The 14,460-nt window shown below is 57.9% G+C and overlaps 1 protein-coding gene and 1 pseudogene across 1 annotated transcript in view; one reads left to right on the top strand and one right to left on the bottom strand.

The window, feature by feature from the left end:
* LOC136570728 (uncharacterized) overlaps positions 1–14,460 on the top strand; it is a 2,607,743-nt pseudogene that overhangs the window by 1,879,595 nt on the left and 713,688 nt on the right.
* Positions 1–14,460, bottom strand: part of LOC136570729 (uncharacterized) — a 2,347,277-nt gene that overhangs the window by 1,731,374 nt on the left and 601,443 nt on the right. Inside the window, 1 exon segment of the mRNA XM_066571173.1 lies at positions 11,808–12,569. Within this exon segment, the coding sequence (XP_066427270.1) occupies positions 11,808–12,569 (762 nt within the window).

The raw sequence follows: 14,460 nt of genomic DNA, 5'->3' as shown, positions 1-14,460 counted from the left end.
AGAAGGGGAGTCTCACCTGGCCAGCAGACCCACGGCATAGTGGCGGGTGTCAGCACAGAGCAGCGTGTCCCAGCCACGCTTGCATTCCACTGACACCACCACCTCCTTGTACTGCTTTCGGCAGAGCAGGGACTTCAGGGTCTGCACTGCAAACCTGTGTGCACAGCAAAGGCCAGGTCACCCTGGCAGCACTGGCTCCTTGGCAGGCCACGTGGCAGGGACAGGAGGACTGGCATGGAGCACCTGTTGGGGCTGGTGGCAAGGCCGTGCTCTTGCAGGCATTCCTTCCAGAAGGCATCGACCTCCTGTGGCATCTCTTCTGTGCTGAAGAACACTTGGAAGAGCAGATGCACAAATAGCTGGGGGAAATACGACGTCACTACACGTGGCACATGGGGCTCCTGGAGCATCTTCCACATCACCACGGTTGCCTGCAAGGGACAAAGGCCCTCGAGACAGCGCTCAGTGCCCAGGTGTCCCTGGGGCAGGGCCCGAGCAGGGCAGGGAGAGGCTCAGAGAGACCTTGGCAGCGGGAGCACGGGGCCTGGTGGGCCTGAGGCTGCCCCTGGGCCAGGTTTGGGCCAGCGCCTGAGGCAGGGAGATGCAGTGGGGGAAGGAGGATGGAGAACTGCTGGAGAGGCAGCCATGTGGCCAGCAAAGGCCACTTGCAGAAACTCACAGCCAGGCCAAAGACACCCGTTTTGTCCCCATCAGAGGTGCACGTGCTGCGCTCTGGCCAGCTGCCCAGCACATCCAGGAGGATCAGCAGCACTGGCTCTGCAGTCCTGGACAAGCACATGATGGTCTTCCACATGGAGATGGCAGCTCTGAGGGGTTAGAGCTCTGTCTCAGGGGGGTCTCAGACACAGCACCGTGGCTTGGGCATCCCTAGGGGCCCGGGCTGACCGCCGGCTCTGCCTGTGCCCACTGGGCCTGGCCAGCAGCAGCCAGGCAGCCCAGCCCTGTGGGGACAGGCCCCTGAGGGGCGGCAAGGGAGCATGGCAGCAGGCTCGGGGGCTGACGTGCCAGGGCTGGGAAAGGCAGCAGCCAGAGGGCCCTGGAACTCTCTGTTGCTCAGACGCCTGGGCCAGGCGGTACAGGGTGATGGGCTGGGGAGGCCTGAGACCTCTGAGCAGGTGGGCCCCATACCTGTCACAGGACGGGGCCACACGCAGGAGCGTCACCACTGCGTCACCCGGCTGTGCTCTGGTGAGATTCAGCAGGGCCTCGTCCAGCCTGTGCTGGGCAGAATCATTGGCCAGGAGCCATGGGTGAATGGACCTCACCATGGCTGGCACCTGGAGAAGGCACGGGGAGACTTGGAAAGCTGCCAGAGGGAGCCATGTCCCCAGGGTCCCCGGAGAAGTGCTTCCCTTGCCAGCGCACTGCCATGGCCTCAAAGGCTCCCAGGGACCAGCAGGCGTGGCTGGGGAAGCCACGGGACTCATGGGGGAATTGAAGCCTGGCCCCAGGCTGCTCACTTGTTCTGGCCTGGCAACACCCTTCTCCAGGAGCAAATCCAGCAGGGCGGCACTGGTCTCATGACTGAGGAGCTCTGAGTGAGCTCTGAGCCCAGTGCCCATGGTGCTGGTCTCTTCCTGCCCAATGCTCCGGATAAAGTCGCAGACGAGCTGTAGGAGAAGGGCAAGAAGCCGGGGATGTTGCATGGAGTGCTGCACACACGGTGCTGGGCTGAGCAGGGACAGCAGGCCCAGCCCAGGTGGGGGTGGCTGCAGGTACCTGCGCTGTGCTGCGGAAGCGGCCACGGCTGGATTCCTGCTCTTGTGTGCGCTCCAGGGCTGCATCTGGCAAAGAGCGAGCGCAGCCAGAGCTGAGGGGCTGCGGGAGAGGCCGGAGAACAGAGCCCAGCCCTGCGCTGCCCAGGCAGGGAGAGCCCCAGGATGCCCCAGGGGATGGAGCACGGCCACTGCGGGGTGTCTGCCCGGCCCCTCTTCCCTCCTGTCCATGGGCATTTCCCCAGGGGATGGCATGGCATGGCATGGCATGGCATGGCATGGCATGGCATGGCATGGCATGGCATGGCGCCAATTGGCACAGGCTCCAGCCCTGCAGGCCAGCTCTGCCACTCACCCTCCTGCGGTGGATGGAACGGCACCACCTCTTCTGTCTCCTGGGCTGGGGCAGCTCCAGGGCCTTCTTCTTCCTCCTCCTCCTCCTCCACCCGGGCCAGCTTGGGCACTCTCGGGGGTCTCTGCTCCATGGCTGTGCCTGGAGCTACTTGCAGGAGAGATGCCTTGGGAAAGCTCCGGGGCACCAAGTCCCACGCTCTGCCCTTGAGGGCAGCTGCAGAATAGAAGCCTCAGGAAGGCCACGGGTCAGCGAGTCCTGTGCTCTGGCCTCGAGCTCAGCTGCAGGAACAGCGCCGCGGAGAAGCTCCGGGTCAGACGGGAACGAGTGCGCTGTGCAGGGGCTCCTCACGGCACCGCTCTGTCCCCTTGTGCCCCGTTGCGTGTTGCCAGCAGCCGGGCAAGCTTCTATTTCCCACATGTCACAAAGGGGCCTTGGACACCGGCTTCCGTTCCATGGCACGGTGACCGGGCTGCAGCGTGCCACCCAGGGCCCTTGCACACACTGCCTTCTGCCCCGGGGCCACCCCCAGCCCAGCCAAAGTGGCCCAGCTTGGAAGGAATCCCTGGCCCCAGGTGTCTGAGACAGCCCGCACAGGATCTTTAGGAAGGGCTCAGAGCATCAGCAAACACTGCCCGGCTCTGCGGGCTCAGTCCTATCCCCATATCTTTCCCTGAGAGCATCTGAATTTCTAAATGAGAATCATTTGAAGGGAGGGGATTGACATTTTCCATTTCAGAGAAGGCTTCTGCCTTCCTTAGCAGACACCTCTCTTTTCAAACCAAGACAATTGTTTATCATCTTGCAGATCCGCACTTGCTGGGCAGCCCCGTTTTACACCCAGGGCCTGGAGAACCATTCCCAGCAACTGGGAAAATCCTAGCTGCTCCATCCTCCCAGAGATGAGGTCTCCAAATTTGCCCCGAAAGTGGCTCCAGCTTTTAGAGACCAAAAAGAGCAAGTCCCAGTGATTTGATGATAGTTTTAGCCCAGAAAGCCCTGCAGCTGATGGCACACTTGACAATCAGCAGGGGACACAGCTAGGCCAAAGCCCAGAGCTCTGCCGGGAGCCTTTCTCCTCAAATACCCTTCAAACAAACCTCCATGCAAGTCAGTTGGGAAAGTTTCTTCAAATGATCCATTTCTGGCGCCACAGAACTGCACAGGGTTCTGTGAAAGATTCTAAAGCAGCTGCTCTGGAGTCCAAGAGCCAGCACTAAGAGTCCTTGACACCTATTTGTAGCTAAATCCCACTTTGGGCAATTTGAAGGAGTTTGGAAGGAGCTAGAGAGCGGACCTCTGAGTTTTTCAGATGATGCCATTGCTTTTTCTTCTCTTCTACATAGACAGGAAGGGTGAGTTTGGCTCACATCTGCACCGCATGGCTCACAGGGCTGCAAGACTTGTAGTTACAAGAGCTTTGAAGGATTTCTTGGTCAAGAAGACACAGCCAACAAGGATATTTATGTTTTGGAGCCAATCCCTCAAGATTTTGTCTTACGGACTCATGCTCTCGGGGTCTCTCGCTGGTCAGAGTGAGCCCGAGATAAGTTCCAAAGTCTCTTTTCCCAGCCCGGTGCTCAAAGAAGGAGTCAGAGCTCTTCATTTCTGGCTCTCAAGGTTGTTTCTTCTATCTTATCTATAAAATTCTTTCTCCTGTCCTGCCAAGGTCTGCTCAGCAAGACAGTCTAAGGCACTCTGCCTGCCCCAGGGCGGTGTTATCTTTTTATCCTAAAAACTACCTGTACGATATTTACAATGACTTTCCAATACCTATCACCTATGTTAGACAGTGAGCTTCTACTCTAAACCAAACTGAAAGTGCCACCATCACAGCAGAAGATGGAGGCCAAGAAGAAGGAGAAAGGCTGGACACGCCCAGATTCCACCATCTTGCCCCCTGAAGCCCCATTCTAGAAACCCCAACAATCTATTTTTTCACCCTGGGATAAATTCACTGTCATTCTACTGAAACTGTCATGGCTCGCAATTCTTCATATAAGGTTGTTTTTTCCAAGGGCTAAATCAAAGGCACAGGGGTCTTGGGCTCTGTGCTAGGGTCTCTGAGCGCCCTGGGCAGGGGCTCGAGTCCTCCAGGGCAGCCAGAGGAATTTCCTGGGTTCTGACAAGTAGCCCTGTTGTAGTCCCTGCGTACAAGAGTTTACTTGATCCCTTTGATGCCATAGAGCACCAAGAACTTGAACCTTGCTGGAGTCCAGCCCTGCCTGACTGTCATGGAGAAGAGGGAAAAGATGAAGAACCTGGGCGGTGGTTGAGCCCAATTGGCATTTTTCCATTTCTGATTTCCTCCCAGCTTTTGCAGCAGGGCAACAACCCCATCACTGCAAAGCACTTCCTTTTGCAAGGCACACACTGACCTTGGTGGAAGCTCAGGGCTCTTGAAGGGGCTGCTGCAGTTGGCAACAGGAGCTGTTGTTGACTTTTTCACGTTGCTTAACCCCCCCTGCCAAATGCCATCAAGCGGTTGAGGAAGGACAAAAAAGATTACCCTGGAGGAAAGGAGGCCAAGAGCTTGGAAAAGGAGGAAAGAAACGCTCCGATGATGACAATGACAAAAAACCCAATTTATTTCTGACAGCAAATGAACACCGGCCGCTCTCCAGCCCTCCCAGCCTGGCAGGCCGAGCGGTGCCGTTCCCATGGCATGAGGTGCTGGCAGCCTGCGGAGAGAAACCAGAGAGCCACGGTCAGTGGCAGCAGGCTCCTGTCCCCCTGCCCTGCCATGGCCTGTGCCTGGGCCAGGCTGCTGGCTGTGCTCAGAGCCCAAACCTCCCGACCCATTCTCTGTTTTTAGAGAAGGGCAGCGGGGCAGGCCACGTTCCACCTCCTCTGCTTAATCCCGGCACAGCAACCTCCTCAGCAGCTGCAAGAGCGGGATGCCCGTGTGCCCGCTGCCGCCTGCCCGGAGCCCTTCTGCCAGCCGAGCTGTGGAGCCGGGTGCCCACCTCTGGAGAGCTGCTGCCAGGAGAGGAGCCGATCCCAAACCAGGTCCTCCTCCTTCTGGAAGGGGCTGTCCCTGCAGACCGTGGCCCCTGGGCCAGCGCTGGCAATGGACGAGCTCCACGGACACTGCAGGCACTTCCCCGTCCGGTCCAGGCACCAGGTGTAATCCTCCTGGGAAAAACAAAGAACAATTGCACGAAAGTCAATTCAAAACAAGACCTGGAAACAAGAAAAAGCACAAAGCCTGTCACCGTTTCATGGGCCTGAGGAGGGTCTGACCACTCCATGTGAGAATTAAACCTGTCCACGGGTGGGGAAAATCCCCACCTTTCCCACCCATAAATGCACCCCTTCCTCAAGGGCGTGCAGAGCAGACCAGCTGGGGCACGGCTTCGGAACCTGTCCCCCTCTGCTGCCCCCATCCACATGGATGGATGCTTTTGTCAGGCTGGCTGCCCCCGCCTCAGCCCGTGCCAGGCTGGCTGGCAGAAGCTGTCAGCAAGGCCAGGAGCCGGCTCCCCTTCCACAACATCCATCCCCTGTCCTGCCAAAAAGCAGCTCGGCGGCCAGCGGAAAAATTAATATTCCCCAGCGCCGCCGAGCGGGGAACCTCCGGAGTGTGGCCAGGCCGAGCCCTGCTGTGCCTTGGAGCACCAGCATCCCCCGCCCCTGCGCCGGCTGGGGACTCATCTTGATTCCATCGGGGCGCAGAGCGTGTCCTCCAGGCAGGGGCCGCAGCCAAAGCCAATCGGCTCTGCCCCGCCAGCGGCCAGCTCCAGGATGGTGTTCCCAGCTCCACGTCGTGCTCCAGAAGAACGCGCCAGCTGTGCCCCGGCTTGCGTGGACATCACGATGCCATTGAGCTGCAGGGGGATGTTTCCCCTGTCCCAGTCCGTGGCACCTTCACCACACTGCCACCACTTCTCCAATGGGACGGGCAGCACGGCGCCGCTCCCTCCACAGCTCGCGGGGACCAGCGGAAGCAGCATCTCCTCGGCTGCGCTCTCTCCTCAGCGCCGCGGCCGCAGGGAAATGCTCCGGGGTTTTCTTCCAGCGCCACGAGACGCGTGCCGCTGCTGCTGGCTGGGCTCCTGGATCCTACTGTGCACAGGGAGGCATCTCTGCTGTCTCCTGGGCCAGGCAGGGCTCCTGCAGCCAAGAATGCTCAAAAAGGTCCTCCAGTGCTGGCCTGTCTGTGGGCTCCATGCATAAACACCACCTGATGAGGTGTTGGCACTCTGCGGAGAGAAACCAGAAACTGCCGCTCAGCGGGACAAGGCTCCTGTCCATGCTCTCCCACATTCCACAGTGCCCAGGCCACACCAGGAGTGCTCAGAGCTGCAGCCAAAAGCTTCCTATCGATCCTCTCTTGCGGAGGACACCAGCACAGAGGCACAGGTGCCACCTCCTCCAGCTAAGCCCAGGAGATCCACCTCCTCACCAGCTGCAAGAGCAGGACGCTTATGTGCCAGCTGCCCCTCCCAACCCCGTTCTTCCCCTCATGCCTTGAAGGAGCATCCCCACCTTGAGACACCCAGGGTGGGAAGAAGAGCTGGCCCCAGACAATGTCCTCGTTGCTGTGGAAAGGAAGGTGCCCTCAGAGCAGCTCATAGAGCAGGATGCCCAGGAACCAGATGGTGGCTGGCTGGCCATGGTAGCAGCCAAAGAGGATCCACTCCGGTGGGCTGTACTCCGGCGTTCCTATGGGACACGGGCGCAGCTCATCAGGCCCATGCTGCTCCCTCCCTCCCAGCCAGCTCCAGTTCCACAACAGCCAGCCCCTGCCCTGCCACAAAGCAACTTGGCTGCAGCTGGCTGAAGATAGATTCCCCCTCCTTCCTTCCCTCCTTCCTTCCCTCCCTCTTCCCCCTCTGCCAGCCAAGGGGGGAACTCCGCTGCCCGGCTGGGCACTGGCTTTGGGCTCACCGGACATCCGGGTGTAGAACGTGTCCTGGAGGATCGTGCCGCAGCCGAAGTCGATGAGCTTCGCCTCGCCCGTGGCCAGGTCGACGAGGTCGTTCTCGGCCTTAATGTGGCGGTGCAGGACGCCGTGGCTGCTGCAGTGCCCCATGGCCCCCAGCACCTGGCGGAACAGCCCCCGCACCACGGGCTCCGTCAGGAACCGCTGCTCGTGCAGGAAGTACCAGAGGTGCTGACAACACTGAGGACGCTCCATGAGCAGCGCGAAGCCCTTGGGCACCTCGAACCAGTCCAGGAGCCTCATGACGCCGGGGAAGCCAGGCCGCGACACCTTCCACAGCAGCGCCAGCTCCAGGGCCACAAGGGCGCCCTTGCGCTGCGGGGGGACCGCGATGCCGTCAGCGGGGCCGATGCTGCGCCGCGCCTCAGGCAGCCCCTGCCCGGCCCCGCCGCGGCTCGCCATGGCCCGGCCCGGGGCGCTGTGCGGCCCCCGCTCACTCCACGCTCGCTGCCCTCGCAGCGTTCCGGCTGCCGCCCTGCCAGGCCTCGCCTCAGCCCCGCCCGGCACGCCCCGCCGGCTCCTCCCGCTGGCCCCGCTCACTCCCCAGCCGCGCCCACTCCGAGATGCGCTCCCGGGACACTCGCTTGATGGCCGCCTGCGAGCCAAGGCCAGCGGCGGGCTGAGCTCGTCACCTGCCGCCCGCCGCCGCCCTCCGAGCCGGCCCTGTCTCTTCCCAGGGCGCCGTCGGCATGGCAGGGACCGGAGTAAACGCTGCCGCAGCCGCTCCTGCCCAGCAGCGGGCCCTGCCGCTAGAGCTGCTCTAGGGGAGGCCTCTCCGCCCGTGCGGGCGGCACGGCGCTGCCGCTCTTCTGCCCGGGGCACCCGCCCGCCCGGCGCGCTGCTGCTTGCCGAGCTGCCCCGGGCTGCGGCGGCTCGGGGCCGGCGGCCGAGCTGGCGAGCGGCGGAGCTCGGAGCGGGGCAGCTGCCGGCCACGCTGTCAGCCACGGGGCGGGAGCCGGGCGGCAGCGGGGCGGCTGCGGGCGGAACCGCGGCAGGGGCTTCGTTCAGGGCCGGGGCCTCGGCCGGGGCTGGACCAGAGCCCGCGCCAGGCGCAGCCAAAAGCCCGCACTGCTCTGCCAGCACCAGAGCGAGCGGCTCTTCCAGCGGCGCCACAGCCAGGACGGAGAGAGCCCAGCCGAGGCAGAACCACGGCGGGCCGGGCAGGGGCGGGCACGGGGCGGCCCCGCCGAGGGGCGCCTTGCGGGACGCGGCATCAGCCGGGCTGGGAGAGGCGGAACACGGACGGCACAGCAAGGGACGGGAATAGCGTGAGTGTGAGAGGGAGAAGGGGATGTCGAGCGAGTGGGAAGTCGAGTGTAAAACCGATCGAGAGAAGCGCTGCTGCTGCTGCTGCTGCAGAGCTGCCGGAGCTCGCGGCCGTTCCTCCGTTGGCCCCGCGAACCCAACGGAGGAGCCTCTGCGCGCCCCAAGGAACGAAAGAGAGAAACAAACAAATCACACCCCAAAGTCATTCCTATTAGAGAAGTAACCAAAGAAAACAATGTAGCAATAAAGAAGACTGTTGGCTTCTGGCTTCTTTCTTCTTTGCATGAGACCAAGCATTTCATGGGGAACAATTGCCTCTTCTGACAATTTTGCCAGAGTGGACAGGAGCAGAGCATTTACTTTTCAAGTAGAAAAGAGAAATCGTGTCAGTAATGTCATCTCTGTCTCTGTTGACACAGTTGCAGGCTGTCAAAAGACATGGTCTGCAGTGTGGAACTTGGGGCCAAGTTTCTTTTTCTGCCAGAGGATGAGGAGGGGAAGTATCCCAGAATCATGGAGTCGTGGCTTGGTTTGGCTTGGAAGGGATCTGGAAAATCCCATGGCTGCAACCCCCCTGCTGTGGCTGGGGACCCCTTGCACTGGACCGGCTTGTCTAGAGCTCCATGCAGCCTGGCCTTGAACACTGTCAGGGACGGGACATGCCCACCTTCTCTGGGCAACCTGTTCCAGGAGAGTCTTTTTTCTGATCCCTTACCTAAACCTAATCTCTCTCCATTTGGATCCACGCTCCCTTGTCCTGTCCCTGCCTGCCCTTGTACAAAGTCCCTGTCCAGCGTTCTTGTGTGTTGCCCTCAGGTACTGGAAGGCCACAGCTGGATCAAGGCTGGGTCTCTTTCCCAGGCTGAAGAAGCCGAGCTGTGTCAGCCTTTCCTTGCAGGAGAGGAGCTGCAGCCCCGGCACCATCTGGGTGTCCCTGCTGGGCCCCTGCTGCAGCGTGTCCACGTCCTTGCCGTCCGTGCCGGGGAGCCCGGCAGAGGCGGAGGCAGCGCTGCAGGTGCAGGGTCAGCGGCGAGGAGGAGACCCGGCCCTGGCAGCGGCTCCGGGAGCAGCGATTGGCGCTGGGCCGCCCGCACTGCAGAGAGCCGGGGCCCTTGTGCCTGCCCTTGTGCCCAGGGCGCCTTTCCCCGCCGCCCGCCCGCCCGCCCGCTCGGGGGAAATGCCCCCTGTGCCGCCCCTCAGGGCCGCCCCTCGCCGCTGCCCCGGGGCTCCCGGCGCCGCCTGGAGGGGCCCAGGCCTCGGCCTCACCCTGCTCAGCCCGAGGCCTGGAAAAGCAGATTCAAACACCCACCCAGAAAGTGCCCCAGGATGCCAAGGTCAATCTTTTGTCACCAGCACGGCTTTGCTATCAGAGTCTGGACGGGAGTAGAAAATCACCAGGGGAAAAGAGCATGAACAAGTTCTGCCTTGGCACTACCTCAAGCTGTGGGGTACCAGTTGTTGGTTTCACTGGCTCTGGATTGAAGGCACTTGAGACAGTAATTCATGTTCAGACTCAAGTGTTTATTATTTCTTATCAGTAAAACAGCCTCATTACTGGGAGTTCAGCAGCTTTTCATTAGAAGGCACAAAATGGCCAACAATCTCTTGTTCCAAGGTCTTTTAAGACTAAACTATCCAATTAAGAACTGACACCTAGATTATTTTCCCTTTTAACCCAATAACTGATCCCAAAGAGCCTGCAATGTGGAATTTCTGCCCAATTACAAAAAGCCACCCAAACCCATGAAGAAGAAGGAAGAAGCATGAAGAAGAAACCCAGGACAAAACACTGGGCCCTCCATTTTGCTTCCATCCACAACATACTAAAAATCCCAAAACCTCAATTTCAAAGAGTCAGAATGGACCAAAGCCCAAAAACTGGAGGTGATAAGAATGGACTAAAACCACAACCAAGGAATCTGCATCGCCCTGAAATACCTTTCCCCTTACATCAGCCTGGTGCATATTCATAGAGCCTCCTGCATATCCATAAACTACTTTACATATTCCAGGAATGATTTTACATGGCCCCTCCCTGGGTCTGCCTTTTCAGAGCATTTGTGTTCTTGGCTGTGGTTTTGGCTCCTTCTCTTTATCACCTCCAGGTTTTGGGCCTTGCTGCACTCTGCCTTCAGACGGGGAGTGCTGATAGTTGGCAGATCTGTACAGGTGTCCTCATCCCGTGTGCATTGGATGTTATCCCACCCAAGCAGGCAGTTTAACACAAGCAGCCTTTTCACAAACTTAATTAACGACAGAAATAAAAACTATAGAACAAAGTTACTTTCAGAAACAGTCCCAGCCCATATTTGATCCCAGTCCAGTTGATCTCAGTCTGTGTGGTCTTGATCCATTTGGTCCCAGCCTGTGCAGCCCCAAATCCAAAGGATCCAAGCCCATATTTGATCCCAGCCCATATTTGATCCCAGTCTGTGGGGTCCTGCACACACTCCCAGGGTCTGGAATTCCAGTTCCCAGCCAGGAAAAAATGTTCCTGCCCTTGAACTTCCTTCCTATCCCCTCAACAAATTGCAATAAAATTATAAACAAAGAAATAATAATTGAAATTAAATAAATTATAATAAAAAAAATCTCAACTCTTCTTTACAATACTCCAACTATGATTTAACTCAAACCAAAAATAACTATTACTATAATATTACCAATGCATATAAATAAACAAATCATATATCAAGAAATACCTTTTGAAAATTTTAACTCGATGACTAATGTACTTTAGATAAAAAAATCTAAAGAAACAAACAAGCAATCTAACACCTCTTAGTTAAACAATTCATATTACAAATATACTAAACACAAAACCAAACACCACTATAATTTCTCAGACATTTCAACCAAACAATTAAACTTTAATAACATCCTTAAGTACTCTTGAAAAATTAAAATTATTTTCAAAAGATTAATTGTGTGTGGGTGGTTTTATTTCAATATTGGTTTTTGGATTGTTTGGGTTAGATGATTTAAAAAATGGGATTTTTATAGGAATTGAATCAGCTGAGAAGGTGGCACTCTGCAAACAGAACTGACTGAAAATGAACGGGACAGAAATCAGTAACTCAGAAAGTTTTATTTGCTATCAAATACATCCCACCCACCCAGCCCCACACAATCCCCATCCCATTGCTCCAAATTGGGATCCCACTTCTCCCAATCTCCTTCCAACCCCATCTCACCCTGGTGGCTGTGGAATGGATTGAGTTTGGCATGGGAATGAGGTTTTTTGAGGAGGGAACAAGGAATTTGAGGTAGGATTGAGCCTTTTTGGGTTAACATTCAGTTATTTTCAGTGGGATTTGAGTGGTTTTGAGGTGACAGATCGATCCCTCTTGGCTTTTGGAGTAGAGAGAGAGGGAGAAGAGAAAAAAATTAAGGCCAAACAAACGGACAAGCAGCCAGGAGTGTTCCCAACATGGATCACAGGGAATGTGAGTGACCAGGGCTGTGCCCAAAGTGCCTCCTCCAGTGGGGGATGGAGCTGGAGGAGCGCACGAAGCTCTTCCCGCACTCGGGGCACTCGCAGGGCTTCCCTTACCGGTGCCTCCGTTGGTGTTGGGTCAAGGTAGAGCTGCAGGAGAAGCTCTTCCCACACTGGGGACACTCGTAGGGCCTCTCCCCAGTGTGGATGCGCTGGTGAATGATGAGGTCAGAGTTGTACTTGAATCCCTTCCCGCAGTCTGGGCAGCGGAATGGCCTCTCCTCTGTGTGAATCCGATAGTGCTGGAGGAGGTGGGAGCTGGTCTGAAACCTCTTCCTGCATTTATCACACTCGTAGGGCCTCTCCCCAGTGTGGATGCGCCGGTGCCTGACGAGGTCAGAGATGCGCTTGAATCCCTTCCCAAAGTCAGGGCATTGGAAGGGCCTCTCCTCTGTGTGACTCTGATAGTGCAGGAGAAGATGGGAGCTGGTCTGAAAGCTCTTCCCACACTTGGAACACTCATAGGGCCTCTCCCCAGTGTGGGTCCTCTGGTGCTTGATCAGGTGGGAGCTCCGGCTGAAGCTCTTCCCACACTCCCCACACTCATAGGGCCTCTCTCCAGTGTGGATCCTCTGGTGGCTGATCAGGTTGGAGCTCGCGCTGAAGCTCTTCCTACATTCCCCACACTCATAGGGCTTCTCCCCAGTGTGGGACCTCTGGTGCACGATCAGGTGGGAGCTCTGGCTGAAGCTCTTCCCACACTCCCCACACTCGTAGGGCTTTTCCCCAGTGTGGATCCTCTGGTGCTTGATCAGCTCGGAGTTCCACCTGAAGCTCTTCCCACACTCCACGCACGTGTGGGGCTTCTCCCCATCATGGAGCTGCTCATGGAGCACCAGCTCCGAGCTCTGGCTCCATCTCCGGCCGCCTTCCCGGCCCAGGCTGGCTCTTTCCCCCTCACATCCCCGCCATCTGCGTTTGCAGCCCCTCCTCGTGCGGCATCTCCGGGCCTTTTCCTCCCCGTTGGCTTCCTGTGCCGTGGAGCCGCTCAAAACGGCCTCTGCCACCAGGTTCTGCCGCGGGCATTTGTCCTCCCTGCTCTCCATGCTCAGCTCCTGCTCTGGGGGAGGAAGGACAAGGACAGGATGGGATTTGCCTCCGTGCCACAGGCAAGGGCAACGAGATCCCCCCAGGGCTGTGCTGCAGCTGGGGGCCGTGCTGGGCTGGGAGATGGAGCAGCACAGAGGGGAAAGGGGCACTGACTTCCTCCTCACCCGCCTCAGTGTCCCGGGGCATCTTCCTCTTCCTCGCAGCCTCTCAGGGTTGGCAATGGGAAATCCTGGTTTGGGGAAAACAAGGGATGAGCGCGTTTGTAGGAGCGTCGGGGGTAGCACAGTCAGGATGGACGGAGATGAGAGATCTCTGCAGCCAGGTCATGGAACTTGTGGTTTATTGCAAAGGGCCTGGGTGCAGGGCCCTGCTTGGAGCTGCCAGGCACAGCTTGGAGCAGGCCTGAGAGAAGAGAGGAGCAGAGAGGATGAGAGGGTGAGAGAGTAAGAGGGGAAGAGTGTAAGAGTGTAAGGTTCCCGTTACAATACAATGAATCTTCTTCTGTGTTAAATATTCTATTTCTCACTAACCAGTCCAGTACAAGATACAAATCCTTTAGCATTTACATACAGCCTGTAAGAATCATTACATCACCATACTGTGTTACATTTTCAACCCTAAAAACACCTCTTTGGAGCCCTTCTGCTGAGCTAGTAGGGTGTGCTCTGACCCTTGGACCTGTCAGCAAGCAGAGGGAATTGTTTCATCAGAAGAGGATTACCTTCAGTCAGGCCACACCATTGTTTTCCTTTTGTTCACTAACTAAGGTATCTAAAAGCTTGCTTTCATTCCAATCTTGCTTAGAGTTCCTATACTCTCAAAAGCTTTTGAGAATATAGTAACTATAAGCAAGATTGGAATGAAAGGCCAGACAATAATATTCATAAGGCTTTCCTGTTTCATCGACCCCAACACACGCTTAGTTTGAAGGTCTCTCTGCCCAGGTACATCTCTAGTCCGGCCATGTGGGCTCCAGAAAAACCTCCCAAACACCAAGATTCAGCCCTGGAAAAGCCTCCCAGGGGGTCCCCGTCCCTGGTCCCTTCCCTCTGGTGTTCAGGGGTTCCCCCCGGTCCCAGCTGCTGGGGTCACACTTGGATTGGGGGTCCCCCTTCTCCTGGGTGCCCCCCCTGCCCAGGCTGCTGGCAGTGCCAGCAATGCCCAAAGCTCCCCCCTCTTGGCTCTCCCCATTTCGGGATGCCGGGGCTGTTTGGGCTCCCGGGCTCCCTTCTCCCCTCATTCTCTGCTCTGGGCTGCAGCGGCTCCAAGGAGTCCCCCCTGCCCCTCTCCAGCCTCTTGAGGCTCCCGCCAATGGCGGCGCTCCCCCCTCTCTGGGCTCCCCACTTTGGCCTCCTGGGGGACACAGGGCTCTGCTCCTCCAGGCTGCCTCTGCCGGCAGCCGCCACCGCCACCCCCCGATGTCCCCCCGCGGGGCCTTTTCCGCTCAGCCTTGGACTTCTTCATTCTCCAAACATCCCCACAAAAACCCAACCCAGGGACCCCCCGGGATATCCGGGCCGGGCTCCCCCTCCCCGCTCACCTGCGCCATGGGGGGGGCGATGATCCCACAGGTGGGGGCTGCGAATTCAGGCAGGGCTCGAGACCGTGTGGCTCC

Source organism: Molothrus aeneus, unplaced genomic scaffold (genome assembly GCF_037042795.1).
Source record: "Molothrus aeneus isolate 106 unplaced genomic scaffold, BPBGC_Maene_1.0 scaffold_36, whole genome shotgun sequence".
Taxonomy (NCBI): domain Eukaryota; kingdom Metazoa; phylum Chordata; class Aves; order Passeriformes; family Icteridae; genus Molothrus; species Molothrus aeneus.
Note: the sequence above shows the minus strand (reverse complement) of the source record. Positions and strands in the feature narration are given on the sequence as shown.